Raw genomic sequence first — 19,958 nt, forward strand, 5'->3', positions numbered from 1 at the left:
CTTTTTATTCGATGTAGGTATAGCGCTTGTCAGCTTTCACCACTATTTATGTTTCCAGAATTCCAGCTTTGAATTTTAAACTGATATTTTAGTGTAACTCAATGTTTTTGTTACCTACTATGTAAATAGAAACCTATATTGAATGGCGTAACACTGAGTTGGTAACATGTGTAAATAAAAAATAGTAGGTTAACTATCTAATTTAATGGTATTTTATGAGGGATTAGTTCAGCCGCGGAACGCGGAAATAAATTTCCGCAGTTCATCATTGCAAATGTTGTATCCTTGTGAAAATTTTATACAATTAAAAATGTCATCAAATTATACGATGACATCTAAATTATTTTGGATTAACAAAGGTAGGTATTAAATAAGTTAAACAACGTAATAAACATTTATTTCTTTTATTCAAACTTAATATAAGAATACTAACATTATCGTAGAGGTAATTAATAAATAATATTGCAGGTACAGGACATTTTTAATGGTGGCTCTGTTGATGATCATGTTTCACGTTCGCGTTGAATCTAAAAATAGAAAATACAGTATTTAGGAGGAGTTTCACACATCCATAGGCTATGGTAAGATCTTACTATTAGGTGTGCTTGTTTGCCACTGGTGTAAAAGTAGTTTTAACAGCTTTTAAGGGCTTAGCGTTTAAAAAATTACTACCTACAGGCACTGGTCCCACCGCGAGCTAGTAAGCTATGAGCTATCAGCTATAAAAGCGAACAAAAGATAATCACTCCCGTGCAAATAAAAGAGACACGGCGATGTTTATAGTTACTCGCCCAGCGGTGAGCTATTAAAATCGCCGTGTCTCTTTTATTTGCACGGGGCTGCTAATCTTTTGTTCGTATTTATAGCCAATAGCTCATAGCTTACTAGCTCGCGGTGGGACCAGTGCCATAGCATTTTTAGCCGGTCTCATTAAAGTGGGTCAAGATATTTTACATTCTCTCCGTATTTTATTTAAATACTTATACCAAGAACGATTTAATACTGGACTGACAAAGCCCATACAAAAAAGCGTACCCCTGAAATGTACGGGCCTTTTAAGCTTAAAACTAGATGGCGCTGTTTCGCAGCCTGAAAGTGGCCAAAATCATATTTTCACTAAATATTTTTTTATAAGAAAAAATGAAATACATCACGTCAATACTTATTTTGAAAAAAAAAAAATGTAAGCGTCATCAGTGTGGCGCTAAAAAATCGAGGCACGATAATTCTTAGTATGAAGTATGTAAATCCTATATAAATAATCCTTGCTTATACATATATGAATGTAAGACGAGTACTTTAGAATACGTAAGTGCACGTCTATAAGTACAACTTTGATACATTTGTCTATGGTCTTGGCTGGTTATAATTTAGATCAGGGGATCGATTTTTTATTTTAGAACGCATGAATTCGCCGTTAGAAAGTCTGTGGAAAACGACGTAATGCTATTTTTGAAAAAGGACGGCTAGTAATTTTAAAACTAGTGGTAATGACCACTCGTTTTCGATTCTGTTAATAGTAGAATTTAAATCGCTAGTAGTGGAGATATTGTTGAACGAATTTCACGAAATCGAATGGCCGAGATTCAAAAATCGGCTCCCAGATTGGTAATCATGTTCAATAAAAGCTTACACGTTGCCCTAATCATTTTACCTACGAGTAAGTACGTGTTTTATTTTTATGATTCACCAGAAATAAATACAAAGAGGAATTGAATAGTAGTATTAGTAGATTAGTTCGCTGGATATTTTTTTTAATAGTTCTAATTTCGGCCCCTGTATAGAACTTTTCTGCACGAATAAGGGCCCGTTTAGACGGTACGAGAACTCGCATACGAGTTTTATTACATTGCGGTATTTGATGGCTGTGCAAAATTGTATGTAACCTCAACAGCCCGCGCCGTGTAACTAAAATCGCATGCGAGTTCGCACGCCGCGCCGCCAGCTAAATCAGGCCTAACATATCAAGTTTTTTTCTGGCAATGGAACTTTACTATCAGTGCTGTCATTGATGATGACGCACGCAGTTTGATAATACGAACCAAGGCGTGCGTCTTCGTGAATGACACGATATACTTTTACATTGGGCGGTGCGCATGCGCCTCTACTCCCTTTCGGATGTGCGTGTTCAAAATTGACATGACGTGTGAGGCTAACATTGAACTAGTTCGTCATTAAGTACTAAGGTATTCGATTTCTCTTAGTTAGTCACAAAGTATTACAGTTTGAGAACCTTTACCTAAATTAAGTAAAGAATTAAACTTGATTCAGGAATTTATCTATGGGATGACTATTAGTTATCAGAAATATTATGTTCGTAATTTTGTATTTTAACGAATATAGGTATTTAAAAATATACAATGTAATCGTTGTCTGAATACCTTGAAACTAATTGAGGTTTAGAAGTTTAACTTTCGTGAGATATTTTAGAACACTAAAAATCACGCACTTTCTTTTTGAAGAAAATTAAATTTTTTTTGAATGATTACGCAGATTAATTATTTGAGGAATTAAATAAGTAATAAAGGAATACATGACGTCGAAACCTAACAGATGACAGAACAAATTTACATAGCAACTCTTACACAAAATGTTGTTCATTATGACATTTTGAACAACTTTATTGGACTCACCCATTGTGCTTGTCAGCTGAATACTCAACAGTGCGGACAGAACCGTCCGCCTCGTGCAGGCTGTAGTAGCCCTTGACGACGTCGCCGTCGCGGGCCTCGTGCTGCGCCTTCTTGTCGCCGGTGTGCGGGTCCTCAACCTTGTACTCGAACTCGTACTTAGGGTGCGCCTGGATAGACGAAATTCAAAGAAATATAAACACATTTTCAAACACAAATTTGAAGACTGACAGATTTTTTATAGGCGGTAAAAACGTCGAATGACACAAAACGATTATCAATCAAAGTTTCCGTTACCACTAACCATCGTTAGACTATATGCCCTTGTCATAAGGATTACAAATGTACAGCTAACAGTGTTGCCGATGGTACCGTTACCGAGTGATGACGGGTTAAGAATTTCACCACCCCCTTTCTTCCCGTGGGTGTCGTGGAAGTCGACTGTGGGATATGGGTTAAACAGTGGCTGGCGACATGTCACTGCAATGACACAATTTCGATTTCTTTCAACCCCTTTTTGCCAAGAGTGGCACTGAAACTTAGTAGTTCATATGCTCTGCCTACCATTTTATGCGATACTGGCGTGATTATATGTTTGTATGTATGTATGTAACTAAGTAGATACTTAATAACGAAAATATATAAAATGCTTACGTAATAATCTTCATAGTGCTCTTGATGAGGTTGGTGCGCTTCATGTTGAACTGAAGCAATTTCATGATGAACAGGTGAGGAGAAATGATTCACAGGAGATTGATAGTGTAGAGGCGAAGATTCGTATTGAATCGTAGGTTGATGTTGCATGGATACAGTTTGGATCGATGGGGTGGGCTGATAGTGCAGAGAAACCTGCTGTTCTAAAGGAGTTTGATAATGAACTGTTTGGATCGATGGGGTGGGTTGATAGTGCAAGGAAACTTGCTGCTCCACAGGAGCTTGATGATGCACAGACACTGTTTGCTGAAGCACAGGAATAGGTTGAAGTACTGGCTGGACAGGTTTAGCTTGGAAGTTGACAGGTGTGAAATAATGTTGAACAGGCACCGGCGGTTCCTGGTTTTGGTGTACGGGTGCGGGCTCGGATGGTATATGAGTGCGGATCACTGGAGGCGGTAGTTTTTCAACTTCTTCTGGAGTAGGAAGGACGTAATTAGGGACTTGGTCTTTAGATGAAACAGATGATGAGAGTGAGGAGAGAGATGAGAATGACGCAATAGATTCCTGATGGGAAGGTATTTGGTAGGTGGTATATGAAGGACCGTGTTGTTCGATCTTCTTTGGCGCTTCGTGGGTGATGACGGTGGAATAAGAGTGTGAATGGTGCTCTTGACAGTAAACCACCGCCGCGATGGCCAAAGCGGCCAATACCTGAACAAGTGTAAAAAAAGAATATTTTTAGTTTTAGATGTTAAAAGTTCCATCAGTTTGTTAGTGTTTACATTATAAGATTTATAAGTCACTTAATTTAAATAGATATTTTGCAAGTGACGAATTCTACTGTCTCACTTCACATAAATAACTCAATAATGCCATTTCTTTTACCCTTTTAAAGCATACACACTATAAATTTAATTGAGTACGTACCCTTGTAATCATTATGATGCTAACTAGTCTAAAGCACTTGCAAAATTAACTCCGCCTCAACAAAAGCTCTCGATTTTATACATCGCATTAATTAACTATAAACTGGTTTGTTCAGTTTCGGAAGCCGACATACGATATGCATTTTTGCAATTCTGGTTTAAGTGGTGTAATAACCTGCATATGGATCGATTACATAATAATATATTATGAGTAAGGTCTCCGTTATTTATTACTTTACTAATTTGAAATAATTGATTGATGTATTGTTAACGTAGGAGTAGAATAATGTAACAACTTTATGTACCTATGTTTTACCAAAATCATTGCATGATGGTTACCTACTCACATACAACTAAGTCGAATATTGGCAACGTGCGTGACAGAGTGACGCCGATTGTCAGAAATACCCATCATCTTAATTTGTGGGCATGTCCAACATTAGGTGCTAGTGGCGGCTGTTGGAACTAATTCGACACCAAACAATTAATAAGGAAAGGCCGACAAATTGAGGGCACCAGAATCTGGTGACCAGACCCTTTAGCACAACTTGCTTGTCGTGCGCGAGTCCATACTTGAAGTCGCGGTTGATGTATGGACTCGCGGACAAGGCAAGTTGTGTTAAAGGGTCTGACGTGCAAATAGCGAATATGCTCATAATGAATGTTAAGATTGTTAAACTTTACGCCTCTTTAATTAACAAAAATGGGATTAAAATACTTGATTAACTGCATCGTAAATAATGGAAAATGGTATGTTTCCTGTTCGGCAAATGAATGATTTGCTATTTAATTATAACGCGAGCAACCAATTAAAACACGTTTTGTCCTTAGAGAATACACTTTTGAAATAGATTATGTCTTATATTTCTTAATTTTTAATAAAACACTTACTTAATTTTTAATAAATGACACTGCCAGTGCTATAAATTAAACATATTCGCAATACATACAATCGATTAATGTCATCATTAAGAAGTGTTACTTTTGATTATCATTGTCACCCCATAATTAATTCTAAGGCACTGGTCCCACCGCAAGCTAGTAAGCTATGAGCTATCGGCTATAAAAACGAACAAAAGATAAGCACTCCCGTGCGAATAAAAGACAATAAAAGAGAGAATAACATCGGCGTGTCTCTTTTATTTGCACGGGAGCGACTATCATTTGTTCGTTTTTATAGCCGCTAGCTCATAGCTTACTAGCTCGCGGTGGGAGCAGTGCCTAAAAATAAATTCTTAGCAGTACTGTAAGCATGGTTACTATGACACTGACAGTTAACGGTTACGATGACAATGACAGTTAACGAGCGCTTAACGAGTGCTTGTTTGCATTACCTACCATTAATTTCAATTGCAAGTAAGTAAAAGTAAAAGTTATCTAATTACATTTTTATGTCCTACGTGTATAATAATTGATAATAACCACCGATAAGACATTCGCCCGTATTAGATTTACACACTGTTTTTATATGACTTACCTAAGGAATGCAAAGACGATACATATATTAATAGATACTAAACATGCGAAGTCAATTTAATATGGTTATGATATGATTTTAAATTAGGTTATTTTTATGAATTCATGATTCCAATTAACTATTACCTGAAACTTAAAAAAAATCGTATCTGCTTATAGGACATTCTTATTATAGATTGACTGAGGACCACGGTAAGCTCAAGAAGGCTTGTGTTGTGGGTACTATACAGACAACGATATATATAATATATAAATACTTATATACCTAGAAAACATCCATGACTCAGGAACAAATATCTGTGCTCATCACACAAATAAATGCCCTTACCAGGATTTGAACCCGGGACCGCGGCGTAGCAGGCAGGGTCACTACCGACCGAGGGTGCGCCCGGTCGTTCCGGTTACGATGGTTGAATATTACGCGAGAAAATGGTAAAATAGATCCAGTTGGTCTACCTACTCGGTAGTGATTCCAGTTTTTTACAAGCAATACAAACTGAGCGCATTGGCATATTCCGTTTCGCGTTATCTCTGTGGCTATGAAATTCAGTATTCTCTCTCTTTCATTCTTTCGCATTAGTACGATAAACATAATATATGTATAGCCGTCTCGTTCAGTAAGTACTTGGCTTATACCAAAGTAAGACTAATCCATTTTAAAGCTAATATATATGCTCTACAAATCGGCAGGCAGTGTTTGATTACATACATCATTAAAATGAGTACCTGGTATATGATTCGCAAAACATTTAAGAAATAATTGGAAAATTTGTTTTAATTTTTTCAGCCTTAGTTACCGAGAAATCATTATAACCTTGTTCATGTTCATATAAGCAGGATTAGTTCAGATTATCTTCAGTATACATTCTGACATAGACCTGGGTAGAATTCATCAAATCCATTATGTTTTCTAAGGTAAAAAATAACTTGACAGGTATACCTATAATATAGTGCATGAAGATAATCAATCTTATAAAAACCCATGATTTTCTTATCAGAATAATCAATTAGAGTCATAAGTACATCAAACGTGACAATCGTTGACGCTCTGAGGCGGTCGAAATGCATCCTGGCTACATCAGAAGAGCGAGAGGGAATATTAACTACGAATTACGATACGACTTACGCCTGTTCTCATTTTGGATTATCACACCCTGCGGATAAAAAAAAAACAATTATTTGTGTGAGCTGATAACCATTTTTTAATAGGTCTTGTGCTTCGCGGTGTTCGTTGCTGCGGTGGTCGCCCAAGAAGGCGAAGGCCATGGGCACGGGCACCACGGAATCGCCCGTTCGGAAGTGCACATCAAGACAGTGCACCACGGACATGGCCCGCACTGGGTGGAGTCGCATGGCCACACGGAGCATGGCCACTCGCATCATGGCCACGCGCATCATGGCCATGCGCGCTCGCATGTGCATGTCTCGCGCCATGATGAACATCATGGACATGAGCAACATGAACATGAACATCATGTAAGTGTTTGGTGGAATAATTAATGTGATGCAGATGATTAGGAATAGATGCACTCAAGCCGTGTTATTTCTTAAAATTGTTAAGAATGTGTGAAGTAATAAGTCACAATGATTTAACATTTAAAAATGTAACTTTTTGGACATCAAAAAATTAAAACCAATTTGATTAATACCAAATATTTGGCACATCTATTAAGCACAATTCGAATAAATTGTTATCATAAAGCATATCAATAGGTTTCATACAATATAAATTCTCTTTATTGTACACCTTGATAAAATACAACAAAACAAAATAAAGAAGCGATTTCTTCCAGACAATATTGTATTTAGTTAACCATAAATTGGTTAAAAAAATTACATGCATGTAATACAGTCACATCTATAATACACTTTCTATTTTAATAAAGATATGAAATATCTTTCAGAAAATACTTAGGCACGGTTGAGCTTGCTTTGTCTGTTTTTAATTGAATGTACGTATTTTTTTTTAAATATTTTTGACAGAAGAATCTTTTTCTAATCCACATTAGTACTGAAAATCAAATCAAATTTTATTTGCCAAGTGAGAATCTTAAATCTACATAAAAATATTTGCCTCCGCCAGAATGGGGTGACCCACAAGCGGAAGCAATGGTAGCTTGTTTATGTCATGTCATCGTTTATTTTCGTACTCATTTGTTAGACATGCATGGGAGGCATAACTGGCTTTAAAGAGGTACGCAACCTCAATACCTCCGCTCGTTACCAAAGAGGCTAACATACCTATATGTACTATCAGCTGCAAAAGTGCATGGCGAATTTGTCAATGAATTCATTCAAAATTTCTCCATGCAATCATGCAGCTGATAGTACTACACTACAGTTAAGATTCCTTTATTTCGAATGTTAAGTTTTTTTTTTCTTCTACGCTCCTCAGAGTCATCCCAAGTACGAGTTCGAGTATCATGTAGAAGACCCCCACACTCACGACAACAAGAAGCAGCAGGAGCACCGCGACGGCGACGTCGTGAAGGGCCGCTACAGCCTTCACCAGCCCGATGGCCACGTGAGACATGTGGAATATCACGCCGACAAACATGGGTGAGTCAAAAAGGCCAACTGTTACTAAGGGGCGGTTGCATCAAACCATCTGTCACCGTTAAAGCGTTCGTTCAATTTTATTGTAGGTATAGGAAGTTCCATAGACGTCTGCTGCGTGACGATGATGTATCTGTCAAATGTGGTTGATGCAACTGGCCCTAACACGCATGTCATTAGATCATCTAAGACCTTGGTCGTTCTGAACTGTCGCGGGTGACGTTCAGCGTCCACCCACCGCATCACTGCCTACTTCGAACGACTGGTCCCGAATATTTTTAAACATAAATCATACAATTGCTACAGACGACGGGCCGCTGGACGTAGCCCACGACGGGTCAGATTGACCAAGGCTTAAATAATGTCATTCTGATATCATCAAGGTCAAAAAAACAGCGTCAAAGAACAAAATCTGAAAACGACTCGTTTCCGCTCCACAACCCGCTTTGTGTGTCGTATCGCAAGTAACATTTCTTCAGGCCAATTCTTCACTAATATCGTAGAACTCATACATCAAAATACTCCTAAACCGGACAAAATCGCGTGTTATTAAAATAAGAGAAGGGTTTTTTTATTATTATGTGTCCCAGTTTATTATTCATTTGGTTCCATAAATTGTACTGTTATATTGGGTTTTGTTTTTACAAAATTATACTGACCAATTATTTTCAACATTGCTTTCAGATTCCACGCAGACGTAAAATACAGCCAACATCATGGTCATGATCATCATGGTCACCATTAATGCAGATCTCATCTTCGACTTAACCCGATTCCTGTGCGATTTTCTTTAGCTGTTGTTCAAATTTTTATATTTTATATGCATGTTTTTTGAAATAAAAGGAATACATTTATTTCTTAATGCAAGGTGATTATTGCATCTCAAACAACAACAGCCTAATACCAACCTAGAAGCATTAGTTAAAGTTTCCGTTTAAATTGTTTTCCATAGTAACCCAGACTTTATTTAAGTCAATATTAATGACAAATTAGAATAGAATAGAATAGAATTCATTTATTCAGCCAATACATCACTACAAACATCAGAAATAGAAATACAAAGACTTAAAACAAAACAGTAGAAGTAGAAATGAGAGGCCGAAATGGTCTCCACTCAGCAATGCAGCTGACACGACAGGCGTGTCAACGGCGCTGGTTTTCTGCGGAGCCAGCGAGGTGTGCGGGACAGCATACTGGTTGCGGACATCGTGAATAAATAGTGTCAATTAAATACGTTAAATTTATATTATATATACACACATACATATCTAAATATACAGTAGCAGAACTACTAAAAAGGCATATAAGTAACAAAGACGACATAGGGAAAGGAAGATCGGAAATATATATTTTTAATGTAATAAATAAATCTATCATATTATGATTTCCTTTTAAGGAATAGTGTACTTTTAAGTACAAATATTTTAGCTAGGAAGAATTTATTTATTTAATCTTTATTGAACAAAGAAACACAATGTACAATAGGCGAACTTAATGCCATAAGGCATTCTCTACCGACTGGTAGACTAACCTTTAGGCAAAGCAGAGAATAAAACCGATGTCTTTTTTTTATTATACTATTATATGAATATTTCAGAAGAATTCTTTCCTGTGTGATGTAAAAAGATGTTTTTGATAGATCGTAATATTATTGCGACCATAATATTTAAATATAGACTCCTACACTACGTTCAAGATTCAATTAAGTAAGGCACCTGCCGAAAATATGTACAATATAAGTTAGGTATCAAAATTAAACGACTCAATTTACGATTTACAAATCGTGAGAGTAGTGTAAGGACAACGGTGTTATTACTTAAAGGGCAAACGACCTTGCAACACTGCACTTGAAATTTTGAAGGAACTGGTTTTTATGTTGCTCGAAAATGAAGCATATAAAAACGGTAAGTACTTCATCTCATACATCAATTACCAGTTCGTATTCGAACGTTCAACATCTTTCAATTTCACTTTTGAAATGTACTCTAAGGTACGTTCCGTTATTTTGTAAATTTTCAGAAAGAACTAATTTAACGAATTAAATTATTGAATAATAATAACCTAAAATGTGTTTGTCTTGTTTGTAGATATTCGTGGTTGCCGCTACCCTGGCCGTAGCTCTTGCTCGACCTCAAGAAGGGCATGGTCAATATGAACATGGACACGCGTATTCGTCTCAGAGCATCGTTTTACACCAGAGTCACGGTCACGAGCAGGGTCATGAGCATGGCCATGAGCAACTTGGCCATGTTCAACTGGGCCATGTGCAACTTGGTCATGTGCAGCACGAGCCCGTGCACGTAGTGTCGTATCAGCCCATCCACACTGAATCTCACCACTCTCAGCACCACGCCGTCTCCTCACAAAACATCCAGCGTCACGACGTGCCCGGCAAGGCGCCCGAGGGCCACCACGACTACTACGCGCACCCTAAGTACGAGTTCGAGTACAAGGTGGAGGACCCGCACACCGGCGACAAGAAGGCGCAGCACGAGGCCCGCGACGGCGACGTCGTCAAGGGCTACTACAGCCTGCACGAGGCGGACGGCACTGTCAGGATCGTGCACTACACGGCTGACCACAAAACTGGGTAAAAGAGAATATAATATTTTATTATCATTCCAATAACCCTATTTAAAAACTCCGATGTCTCCGATGTTCACGATTTTTACTGTCATTTATTTTAGATTCAAATTTTGATTCTGAAGGTCTAAAAGTGTAAGAAATGTTATTTGTAACATGTCCTTTTCGTTTTCAGATTCAATGCCCAGGTCCAGCGAGAAGGTCACGCCAAGCATGTAGTACCCGCTCATCACCATTAATTTATTTTGTGGTTTCTAAATTATTATCGATTTGTGTTTTTGTTTGTGATACCTAAATATGTGTTATTAGTTGTACATGTAAATAAAGCTGTTGCTTCTACTTTATTGTTTAATTGTGAACAACCTCGTACACTGTATTATTTACTTATATTAAAACTTAGTTTAGCGAGAAAGTTGAGACCATAGCTAAAAGACCTGGAACTCATGCTGAGATCCCGTCATTACTAAAATAAATTACCTAGATTGTGAAAGTCAAACTTTTATGAAATTGTACTGGGTTTAGCAAGTGCAAAATTAAATTAAGCGCTAGTTCTTTGCTTGTGTAGCTCAGTAGCCTCGAAATCGAAAGGTCAGTTTAATCAGTTTTCCAAGTCCAAATTAGGCTATAATTATTCCTGTTCTTAGCAACAAAAACAAGTTCAAAATCATTTTCGTGTATTTTAGGAAAGGAATTTACCAATTATGACATATTTTTTGAAACATTTTTTTCCTTTAAAATTACGGCGTGGTGATTTCATCCTTCTTGATTAAACATTAACGAATGCTTTTTTAAAAAAAAAATCTAATTATTAAGTTTTGTTACCAAAATGAAACACAAAGACAATTCACATATACGTTAAGAAAAATGTTTTGCCTATTAGTCAAAAATGCTATTATAATGACTGTTTGCTCCCGGGCAAGCAAACCTATTAATCCTACCATTCTCGCAGTAGCACATATACCACATACACCTAATGTATTTTGTTGTCCTCTGCAGCCAAGAACCAGAAAAGGATACTTTGCTACTTAAAACCAGTGAGCAACATGGCCCTTTATATTAAAAGTGAAATAACCATGCGAAGCTTATTACTAGTCCTAAATGCAAAAAAAGTTTGATTTAAAGTACCTCTATTATCGTTTAGTTACAAATTGACAAAAAGTTAAAACGTAGTTCAGTATACCTACTGACGGTTTATAATAGACCCTCGAAAAGGTTCGGTTTACTAATTTCCCTAAACTTTAAAAAGTTAAAATTGTTTAGTGTACCTATAACAATGAAATGGAATCGAGTATTAAAAAATCTTTTAAAGCAAATGTTAAGCAACATGGAAACAGTTTTTCTGGATTTGTGGATTTTTCGCTCCCATCCTGGATAAGAATATACCAATACGACCATTTTGTAGAAACCTGAATGCTTTTTCTAAAATTTTGTATTCATTCATTTGACGATGATTGATATTATTATTCATTAATTTGAAATCGAGGGAACTTGTTGTGTCTTCTAACCTATTATGAATAAAGTGCTACAACTTTTTTTTACATCTGCTTCCTGAACCTGTACAGTCGCTATCATATTTTTTGCAAAAATATCTGTACACGCCTTATCGCCTTGATAGCATAGTCGTGTTCAGATATTTCGGTGCACCTTGATCGGTCCAATATAAGTATCTGATGGTGACTGTACATTATTGCTGCTTACTAGGTTAGGCTATGAAACAAGAGACAAGAGTTCTTTTTTTTACAATTATTTATTTTTCGTAACAAACATTTTAACAATTACAATCTAGATTTGCGTAAAAAATAAAATAGGTATTTAGATAGGTCACTTTTAATGATGATGATGATTGGGAACAATGTGGTGAGTGCTGTGTTTCACCTCAGCGTGAAATCTGAAAAAAAAATGGTTATTAATTTATGGAGACAAAAAATCCACAAAGACTTAACTATGTAAGGTTACATAGTTAAGTCTTTGTGGATCTATAAAAAAACTATACTACTTACATTATGACCAAGAACTCTGTTGCATAAATGCTGGCAGCAATTCATTGTTGTATCAAAATGCTAATTTTTACAGAAGGCGAATGTCATGGAACATCGCGTGTCTTGAGAAGCGGCATGCGCTTCTTTAACATGAGAATCCGTGATGGCAGAGAGCAACGACGTCAGTGCCGCAGGGGAATCTATGAAGCATAATTAATAAGTTCAACAGAACCGGTATAATCCCTCACCCAGTCTTCTTATCGCTCTCGTAGTGCACGTCCCTGACGGAGCCGTCGGGCTCGTGCAGGCTGTAGAAGCCCTTAACGACGTCGCCGTCGCGGTGCTCGTGCTGCGTCTTGTGGTCGCCCGTGTGCTTGTCCGACACTTCGTACTCGAACTCGTACTTGGGGTGCGTCTGTAACACAATGCATTGTCAGTCCTACACACTGACAATGCATTGTGTATAGTCTGTGGTCAAGAGTAAGCCCATTCATAATAAAAAAAAGTAGGAGCTGAGTATGAGTGTTACGCATATCATTGTATCCTAAGTACTTCTATACCTACAGGTGTTGTGTATCGCTGGTCTGGTGGGGTTGGTGGTGTCCCAGCACGGGCACGAGCCCGCGCACTCCTCGCAGCACATCTCCAAGCACGACGGGCACGCGGAGCCGGTCGTCATCAAGGACCACCACGGCCACGAGAAACACGTCGACTACTACGTAAGCAACAAACAACATTAGTCTGTTACAGTGCCTTCTTTTGTTTTGCCTACACACTGACTATGGATTGTGTTACAGACGCACACCAAGTACGAGTTCAAGTACGAGGTCTCGGACAAGCACACTGGCGACCACAAGACGCAGCACGAGCACCGCGACGGCGACGTCGTCAAGGGCTTCTACAGCCTGCACGAGCCCGACGGCTCCATAAGGGACGTGCATTACGAGAGCGATAAGAAGACCGGGTTAGTTGTTTTATTTCTCAACCGTGTCTCATCTCAAGACATATTTTTGTGGTTAGGTATATAAGTACCTAGTTACTTTAATTTGATTGCCCAAAGAGACACGTCAAGTTATGAAAGAATATAGACAAATTTCTCCTTGTTACTGAAGATATTATACCTATTTTAATTTTGTAGTTAATTGATCATTTACTAATTCATTATGTTAATTGCAGTTTCCACGCTGAGGTGAAGCACAGCACCCACCACATCGTACCGGAGCACCACCATCACCATTAACGTTTGTTTCTACTAACCATATTTGACCAATTGTTATTTAAATATAAAACAACATTAACGTACCTAAGTATAAAAGATAAACATTACAACGAGTGACCGAACTAAGCGAAGTAAATAAGTTATTTCTTTCAACTTGGAGCACACAATGTCATAACTGTCATATCCTGCTTTATTTAGAAGCAGTAGCTAGATAATCTAGATATACCACATATAGGTTATTTCAATGATAGATGAACTAACATTATTAACGGAATGGTGGCCGCTTACTGATCTGGGTACGTAGCCGGATGGCACAAACGCTCACGAAACGAAACGCTCATAGGTATCTATCTCTATCGCTCTTTCGTATTGGCGCGACAGAGCCAGACTACCTTTCGCGGCGTTTCGTTTTCGTTTCGCGTCGCAGAAATGCAATTCGGCTACGGCACCTGAGCGCTTGGCATCCGTTGGCTCGTTGGCGACACAGACAATTTTATTGCGGATCACTACAGAATGACTATAGCACAGGACCGGGAAAAGTGGCGTACTAGAAGAGAGGCCTATGCTGAACAGTGGGTAGTAAAAGGCTGATGTGATGATAATGATGATGATTTCAATACTCAATTTTTGACTAAACTATCAGGTAGGTACTCGTAATTAATACTACTAAACTAAACTTTTTTTGAGGAAAATTGTCCTCCACGTTTTTTATTTTTATTTATTTATTCAATTAATATACATGTGGATACAAAAACATTATTTTAAATATATTGCTCCACAAAACTATTTATATAGTTTGACTGTGGAGTCAGAGCTCGCTAATACAACAAAACAAAAATATCGCTATATTAATCAAAATTATCTATTGGACAATCCGGTAGGAAGTAATGGCCATCGCCATTCCTATAGGATATCCAAGAGATGTTTTTCGAGTTTATTCTTGAACACTGTTTTTTTTTTGTTTAGTAAAAATTATTTAGTAAGTCTGATATAATTTTTTTTTTCAATTTAAACATAAAATTTAATTTAATAAATATTACAAGTATAACTAGGTATAAGAGATTTTACAGGTTAAGGATTTCAATACTTCCACATAAGTAATAAATTTAGAGAACCGAATAATTATTCGCACTTACTCATAGTTGGTCCGTCTTCAGGAGCACTATGAATCAGTATACACACAATACATAAGCCGAAAATGAGGCATTGATGCGTTAATAGTTCTGTAATTGCAGAACAACTTGAAAAAGTGTATCCTGTTGTCATATTTTTTTTAGGTAAATCAATTCAAACATGATACCTAATATGTGGTCAAGTGGATCGTCAATATTTAGTACACATTGGGTGACTTTTAATAATCCTAAAAACTTGGCAGTCTGTTCGAAATAGGAATTTCGGAATAGGTAAACTGAAATCAGTAAACTGTCTTAAATATACAGACATAGGTAACAATTACATTTTAGTTTTTTTATAGAAATAAAATAGTACATTACGATACAAGTGCGTAAAAAAGGAAGTTCGAAACGAGTGGCGATAAATTAAAACACGACCGAAGGGAGTGTTTTAAATCGACACGACACGAGAACACAGAGAAACTAAAAAGCCAAAAATAATAAACCTTTGAATTCAGATTTCTTATCGGATTGCAATAATCTAAACATCCAAATTATAAACAAATCAATTATTTTTGGAGTCGGGGCCAGCCTGCGTATGGTTGGGTGGGGCAAACAGGAAATAGCAAGGCGACGAACAGGTCTGGTACCGACTACAAAATGAATTGATTTGTTTATAATTTGGATGTTTAGATTATTGCAATCCGATAAGAAATCTGAATTCAAAGGTTTATTATTTTTGGCTTTTTTGTTTCTCTGTGTTTTGTAACACGCTTATTTTTGAAGGCGGTTTTATTTTTTGTTATTTACGCACTAGTGCGAGAAGTGGTTCATTATATGCTAGGTGGAAACTTCGGAGGCTCATCTGTACTGAAAAACGTCGTACGATACATGTGCAAATGAAATTCGTAACTTAAATAAAATAAATATTATTCGTATTCGTAAATAAAAAAATGTTTATAGCCACTTTAAAATATTTTTAAAACATGCCTGATTATGTATCGTCAAAAACATTTCTCCACATATGAATGTCACATTTGAAACTGACGATGACTTACAATCCAAGTCCTATCTAGAGCTAATGTTTGACAGATTATAAGTTCGAATCGGGCCGATCATTTTTTTTTACTGTTGTGCTTGCACTTTGCATAAAAATGCTACTTTTTAGACCCAATCCTGCTATAGGAAATCAGTTTTTCACGCAACGCCGTACCTCATTAGTTGGACTATTACAGAGAAATCCGTATTACCTTGATTTTCATGTCATAAAACCAGAAGTTTTGCACATTATCGTCAGTAGCCATCCTTACTTTGTTCTGGATAGGATCAAAGGAAAAATCTAAATGTTTTCTAAGGTATAATACATAACATATATGCTACAGCTGACCTTTAGCTATAATTTTAAAGGGCTAAAAAACACAATTGTTTTTTGTCTGTACAGCATTCCACCTAAAATCCTCTAGTCTGTACCTATACTACGTTGCTTGTTAAAAAAAATGCAAAAACTGGACCAACAAAAATATTTTGAGACATTGAATCTAGTTACACAAATTCACGACAACCGGTTGAAAATATGGACCCGTAGACTGAAGTCCGTAGAATTAAGTCATAAGATAACTCTTTTCATTTTTGATCAAAGTTGACTTGTTTAACTAATGATTTGTCCTTGTGTGATTTCCATACTTCATTTCTTATTAGGTCTTGTGTTTCGCGGTTCTCGTGGCTACGGTAGTAGCCGAGGAAGCAGAAGATGGGCTCCACAGTCACGGCGTGGCTCATTGGCTGCATGGCCATGCGGCGCATGGAATCCATCACGGCCACGGTCACCACGGGCATGCGCGCTCGCATGTTCATGAAACGCGCCATGTAATCCCTATTCATGAGCATCATGAACATGGTCACCATGAACACGAACACCATGTAAGTTTTCTTAGATTAACCCCCGTTTATGAATATAAACGTACTCTAAAGTTATCAAGCCCATAAAGTTCGTTTGTCCCTTTCCGACGTATCGGTGTGATAGAAAAGGACAAACGAACTTTATCGGCTTGATCACTTTAGAATACTTTTATGAATTTGGTTATACTTCAAAAAATTTGGTTGTCTTTTTAGATAGAATTGGTGACTATAACTTAGAAAATGAAATTTTTTATAAGGGTTGTTTTCCATAAAAGAAACAACTGCATTTTGTTATGTAATAACGGTCAACCGGGGTGGCTTTAGGAAAATTTGGGGTTACTTTGATGATATTGGAACGGCTTTACAGTCTGACCAAAAAGAGTAGAATTTAAAAAGTTGCAACATCGTAGTGTTGTCCCGTTTTCTCACAATTGTTGATTTGAAACGGATACTACAATGTTGCCACTTTTTAATTTCTACTATTTTTAGCCGGATTGTAAAATTAACAATATTCATTATTTTCCTGAAACTGTTTATATAAACTAGTTAGATCAATAAAATATTCCTGTCAATCTACCACAGAAAATCTCGAATTTACTTACAATGTGACTTTACAACTAAATTTTCAAAGTCGCCCCTGCGTTTTGAAGCCCCCTCGTTTGACGTACTTAAAATACATACCGCAGAAAAACTAACTCACTTATAGGTTTGTCATTCTAATCAGTTTCAATGATGCTTGCAAATGTTTGAGAGAAGTGGTTGCTCGCCGTATTCCCGCCGCCGCAGATGAGACCGACTATTCCCGAACATTTTCAAACGTACCATAGAGACGGCGCACGCTACTCGCAACGGGTTAGATTCATTATTTAAGTGAGAGTAGCTTCGTGGCTTATTTTTTCAATAAATTGTGTTCTCAACTCAATTCAGAAGCATCCCAAGTACGAGTTTGAGTACTCCGTAGAAGACCCCCACACTCACGACATAAAGATGCAGCAGGAGCACCGCGACGACGACGTCGTGAAGGGCCGCTACAGCCTGCACCAGCCCGACGGCCACGTGAGGCATGTGGAATATCACGCCGACAAACATGGGTGAGTCAAACTAAAGAAACCCTTGCGTTCTATAGAGGAGCAATTAAAAAAAGGATCACCTGAGAGGGAGAGGGGCGAAGAACAAATGAAATCTTAATACTTATGACTTTCTGTAGGAATAAGGCCGGCAACAGACGAGTCTTAATTTTCATAATCTTAAAAAAAAATTGTATGAAGAACAAGATCTGTCAAAGTTTGAACTTAATTTGCATATAATTTTTTTTAAGATTATGACTTTCTGTCTGTTGCCGGCCTAACTCAGAAAGTGGTTTGATTTATCCGTATCTCAGGTTCATGAGTTTTTAAATCCCCAGTAACGTTTTGTACGAATTGACAACGTTTCAAATTTTCAATATCCCTTAATCGAAAACCATTTCGAGATATACGCCTGTAGATTACAAAAATATATTTTTTAATATTTTTTTTCCATATTTTTAGTAAAAAATTCTTAAAAATAGTTTAAAACGGGAAGTGACGTTACGTAGTTGATTCAGGCTATTCAGAGCTGCCACTATAATAAAAAAAAATCTTCCGGTTAGGATTCACTAGAGTTCAAGAATCTTATATACATGGATGTTGCACGCCGAACATTACTTTGAAGCCAGAAAATTTGACCTTGAATTACGTCACGCCGGTCTTGCATCTCTTTCTTTAGGGTGTCCATGATTAAGCATACATTAGGGATATCCCGTGGAATTTGACGTATTACATCTCTCGACACAGGCTTAAAACCTTTGAACCTCCGTTTTGACAATATTCTCAGCTTGATATGATATTGATATGTGTTAAAATGTCAAATATTAATATTAGCGCCATCTATCTGAGCGTACCTACCCCAAAGGTGTATCGCCATCTAGCTCACCGTACCTTTTTCTGTATGGTTTTGAGGTACGTTTTTTTCTTAGACTTTATCTGTCTATACGGAGTTACATAAGTATTTGTCTTTTACTAACTGACACCTGTGTTTATTAAAGGTCACTTTAAACCATCACAATAATATTTTGGTAGTAACTACTGGGAAAACTAATCCCAGTAGCTATCAACCCCCGGTGTGGTAATTAACAATGTGGGGGAAATTCCAGTAGTTAGGACAGGTAAAAACTTGGTGGTAACTAGTGGGAATAGCCACAAAAATATAAGGGAAGTATTTGTCAATGGGGAAATAATGAAATACTAGGACGTTTTAAAACAGTATCTTTATTTTTAAGCGCCGCCCCAAATCTCAAGGAAGGTGGTTCTCAATTCGTACGTATTTCAATTCTCTTCGCATGTATATATGTATCTCAATTTAATGTTTATGCCACGATATATCCGTCGTTACTGGACTGATTTTTAAAATTTCTTTCTGTGTCATACATAATCTTCAGGCTTAAAGTGCAAATCTGCAAATTGTCGAATGCTCTGAAACATTTCCTTTTATCGGTACAATCGACAGCCAACAGCCAATGCTGCCTCCTTCCTTCATCTTTTGGAACACTGAAAAGTTTAATATTATTCATGTTAATTGTAAAGACATAAATTATATAAAGTTGGTATTATTATACTGTGATATGAACTATGAACATAGAAACCGTACCAAGTTGATAGATTTAGCTCCATTCAATAAGAGTAAATACCATGCAAGAAAAAAGATTGGTCACCCTAGTCGTAAAACCACACATAGCATTATTTTTCTTTAAAGGTCATATTTATCATTCTAAACCTATTCGTGGGAATTTTGATATAATTTGAGACAATGAAAACAATATAATGATAAGAACTAACCAAGATTACAAGCAAAATAGAAGAAAATTTATTGCCAGTGAGGTTTATGAACATTTTGGTAAAATA

The 19,958-nt window shown here is 37.0% G+C and overlaps 4 protein-coding genes across 4 annotated transcripts; 3 read left to right on the forward strand and 1 right to left on the reverse strand.

Moving 5' to 3' along the window:
• Positions 1–394: 394 nt before the first annotated feature.
• Positions 395–4,253, reverse strand: LOC125226185 (extensin-3-like). The gene is made up of 4 exons (XM_048130099.1): positions 4,215–4,253; positions 3,285–3,998; positions 2,634–2,800; positions 395–527 (listed from the first exon to the last, which is right to left on the reverse strand). The coding sequence occupies exons 1-4, from the start codon at positions 4,224–4,226 to the stop codon at positions 482–484; spliced, it is 939 nt and encodes a 312-aa protein (XP_047986056.1). The 5' UTR covers positions 4,227–4,253; the 3' UTR covers positions 395–481.
• Positions 4,254–7,856: 3,603 nt separating this feature from the next.
• Positions 7,857–8,990, forward strand: LOC125226480 (cuticle protein 19-like). Its single transcript, XM_048130466.1, has 3 exons — positions 7,857–7,883; positions 8,085–8,248; positions 8,930–8,990. The coding sequence occupies exons 1-3, from the start codon at positions 7,857–7,859 to the stop codon at positions 8,988–8,990; spliced, it is 252 nt and encodes an 83-aa protein (XP_047986423.1).
• A 1,205-nt stretch (positions 8,991–10,195) lies between these two features.
• LOC125226481 (histidine-rich glycoprotein-like) lies at positions 10,196–14,047 on the forward strand. Its single transcript, XM_048130467.1, has 7 exons — positions 10,196–10,235; positions 10,333–10,835; positions 11,004–11,057; positions 13,060–13,175; positions 13,357–13,526; positions 13,605–13,771; positions 13,984–14,047. The coding sequence occupies exons 1-7, from the start codon at positions 10,224–10,226 to the stop codon at positions 14,045–14,047; spliced, it is 1,086 nt and encodes a 361-aa protein (XP_047986424.1). The 5' UTR covers positions 10,196–10,223.
• A 2,434-nt stretch (positions 14,048–16,481) lies between these two features.
• LOC125226482 (histidine-rich glycoprotein-like) lies at positions 16,482–18,132 on the forward strand. The gene is made up of 3 exons (XM_048130468.1): positions 16,482–16,493; positions 16,837–17,058; positions 17,965–18,132. Exons 1-3 carry the CDS (start codon positions 16,482–16,484, stop codon positions 18,130–18,132), a joined length of 402 nt encoding a protein of 133 aa, XP_047986425.1.
• The last annotated feature ends 1,826 nt before the right edge of the window (positions 18,133–19,958 follow it).

This window comes from Leguminivora glycinivorella, chromosome 5 (assembly GCF_023078275.1).
Source record: "Leguminivora glycinivorella isolate SPB_JAAS2020 chromosome 5, LegGlyc_1.1, whole genome shotgun sequence".
Taxonomy (NCBI): Eukaryota; Metazoa; Arthropoda; class Insecta; order Lepidoptera; family Tortricidae; genus Leguminivora; species Leguminivora glycinivorella.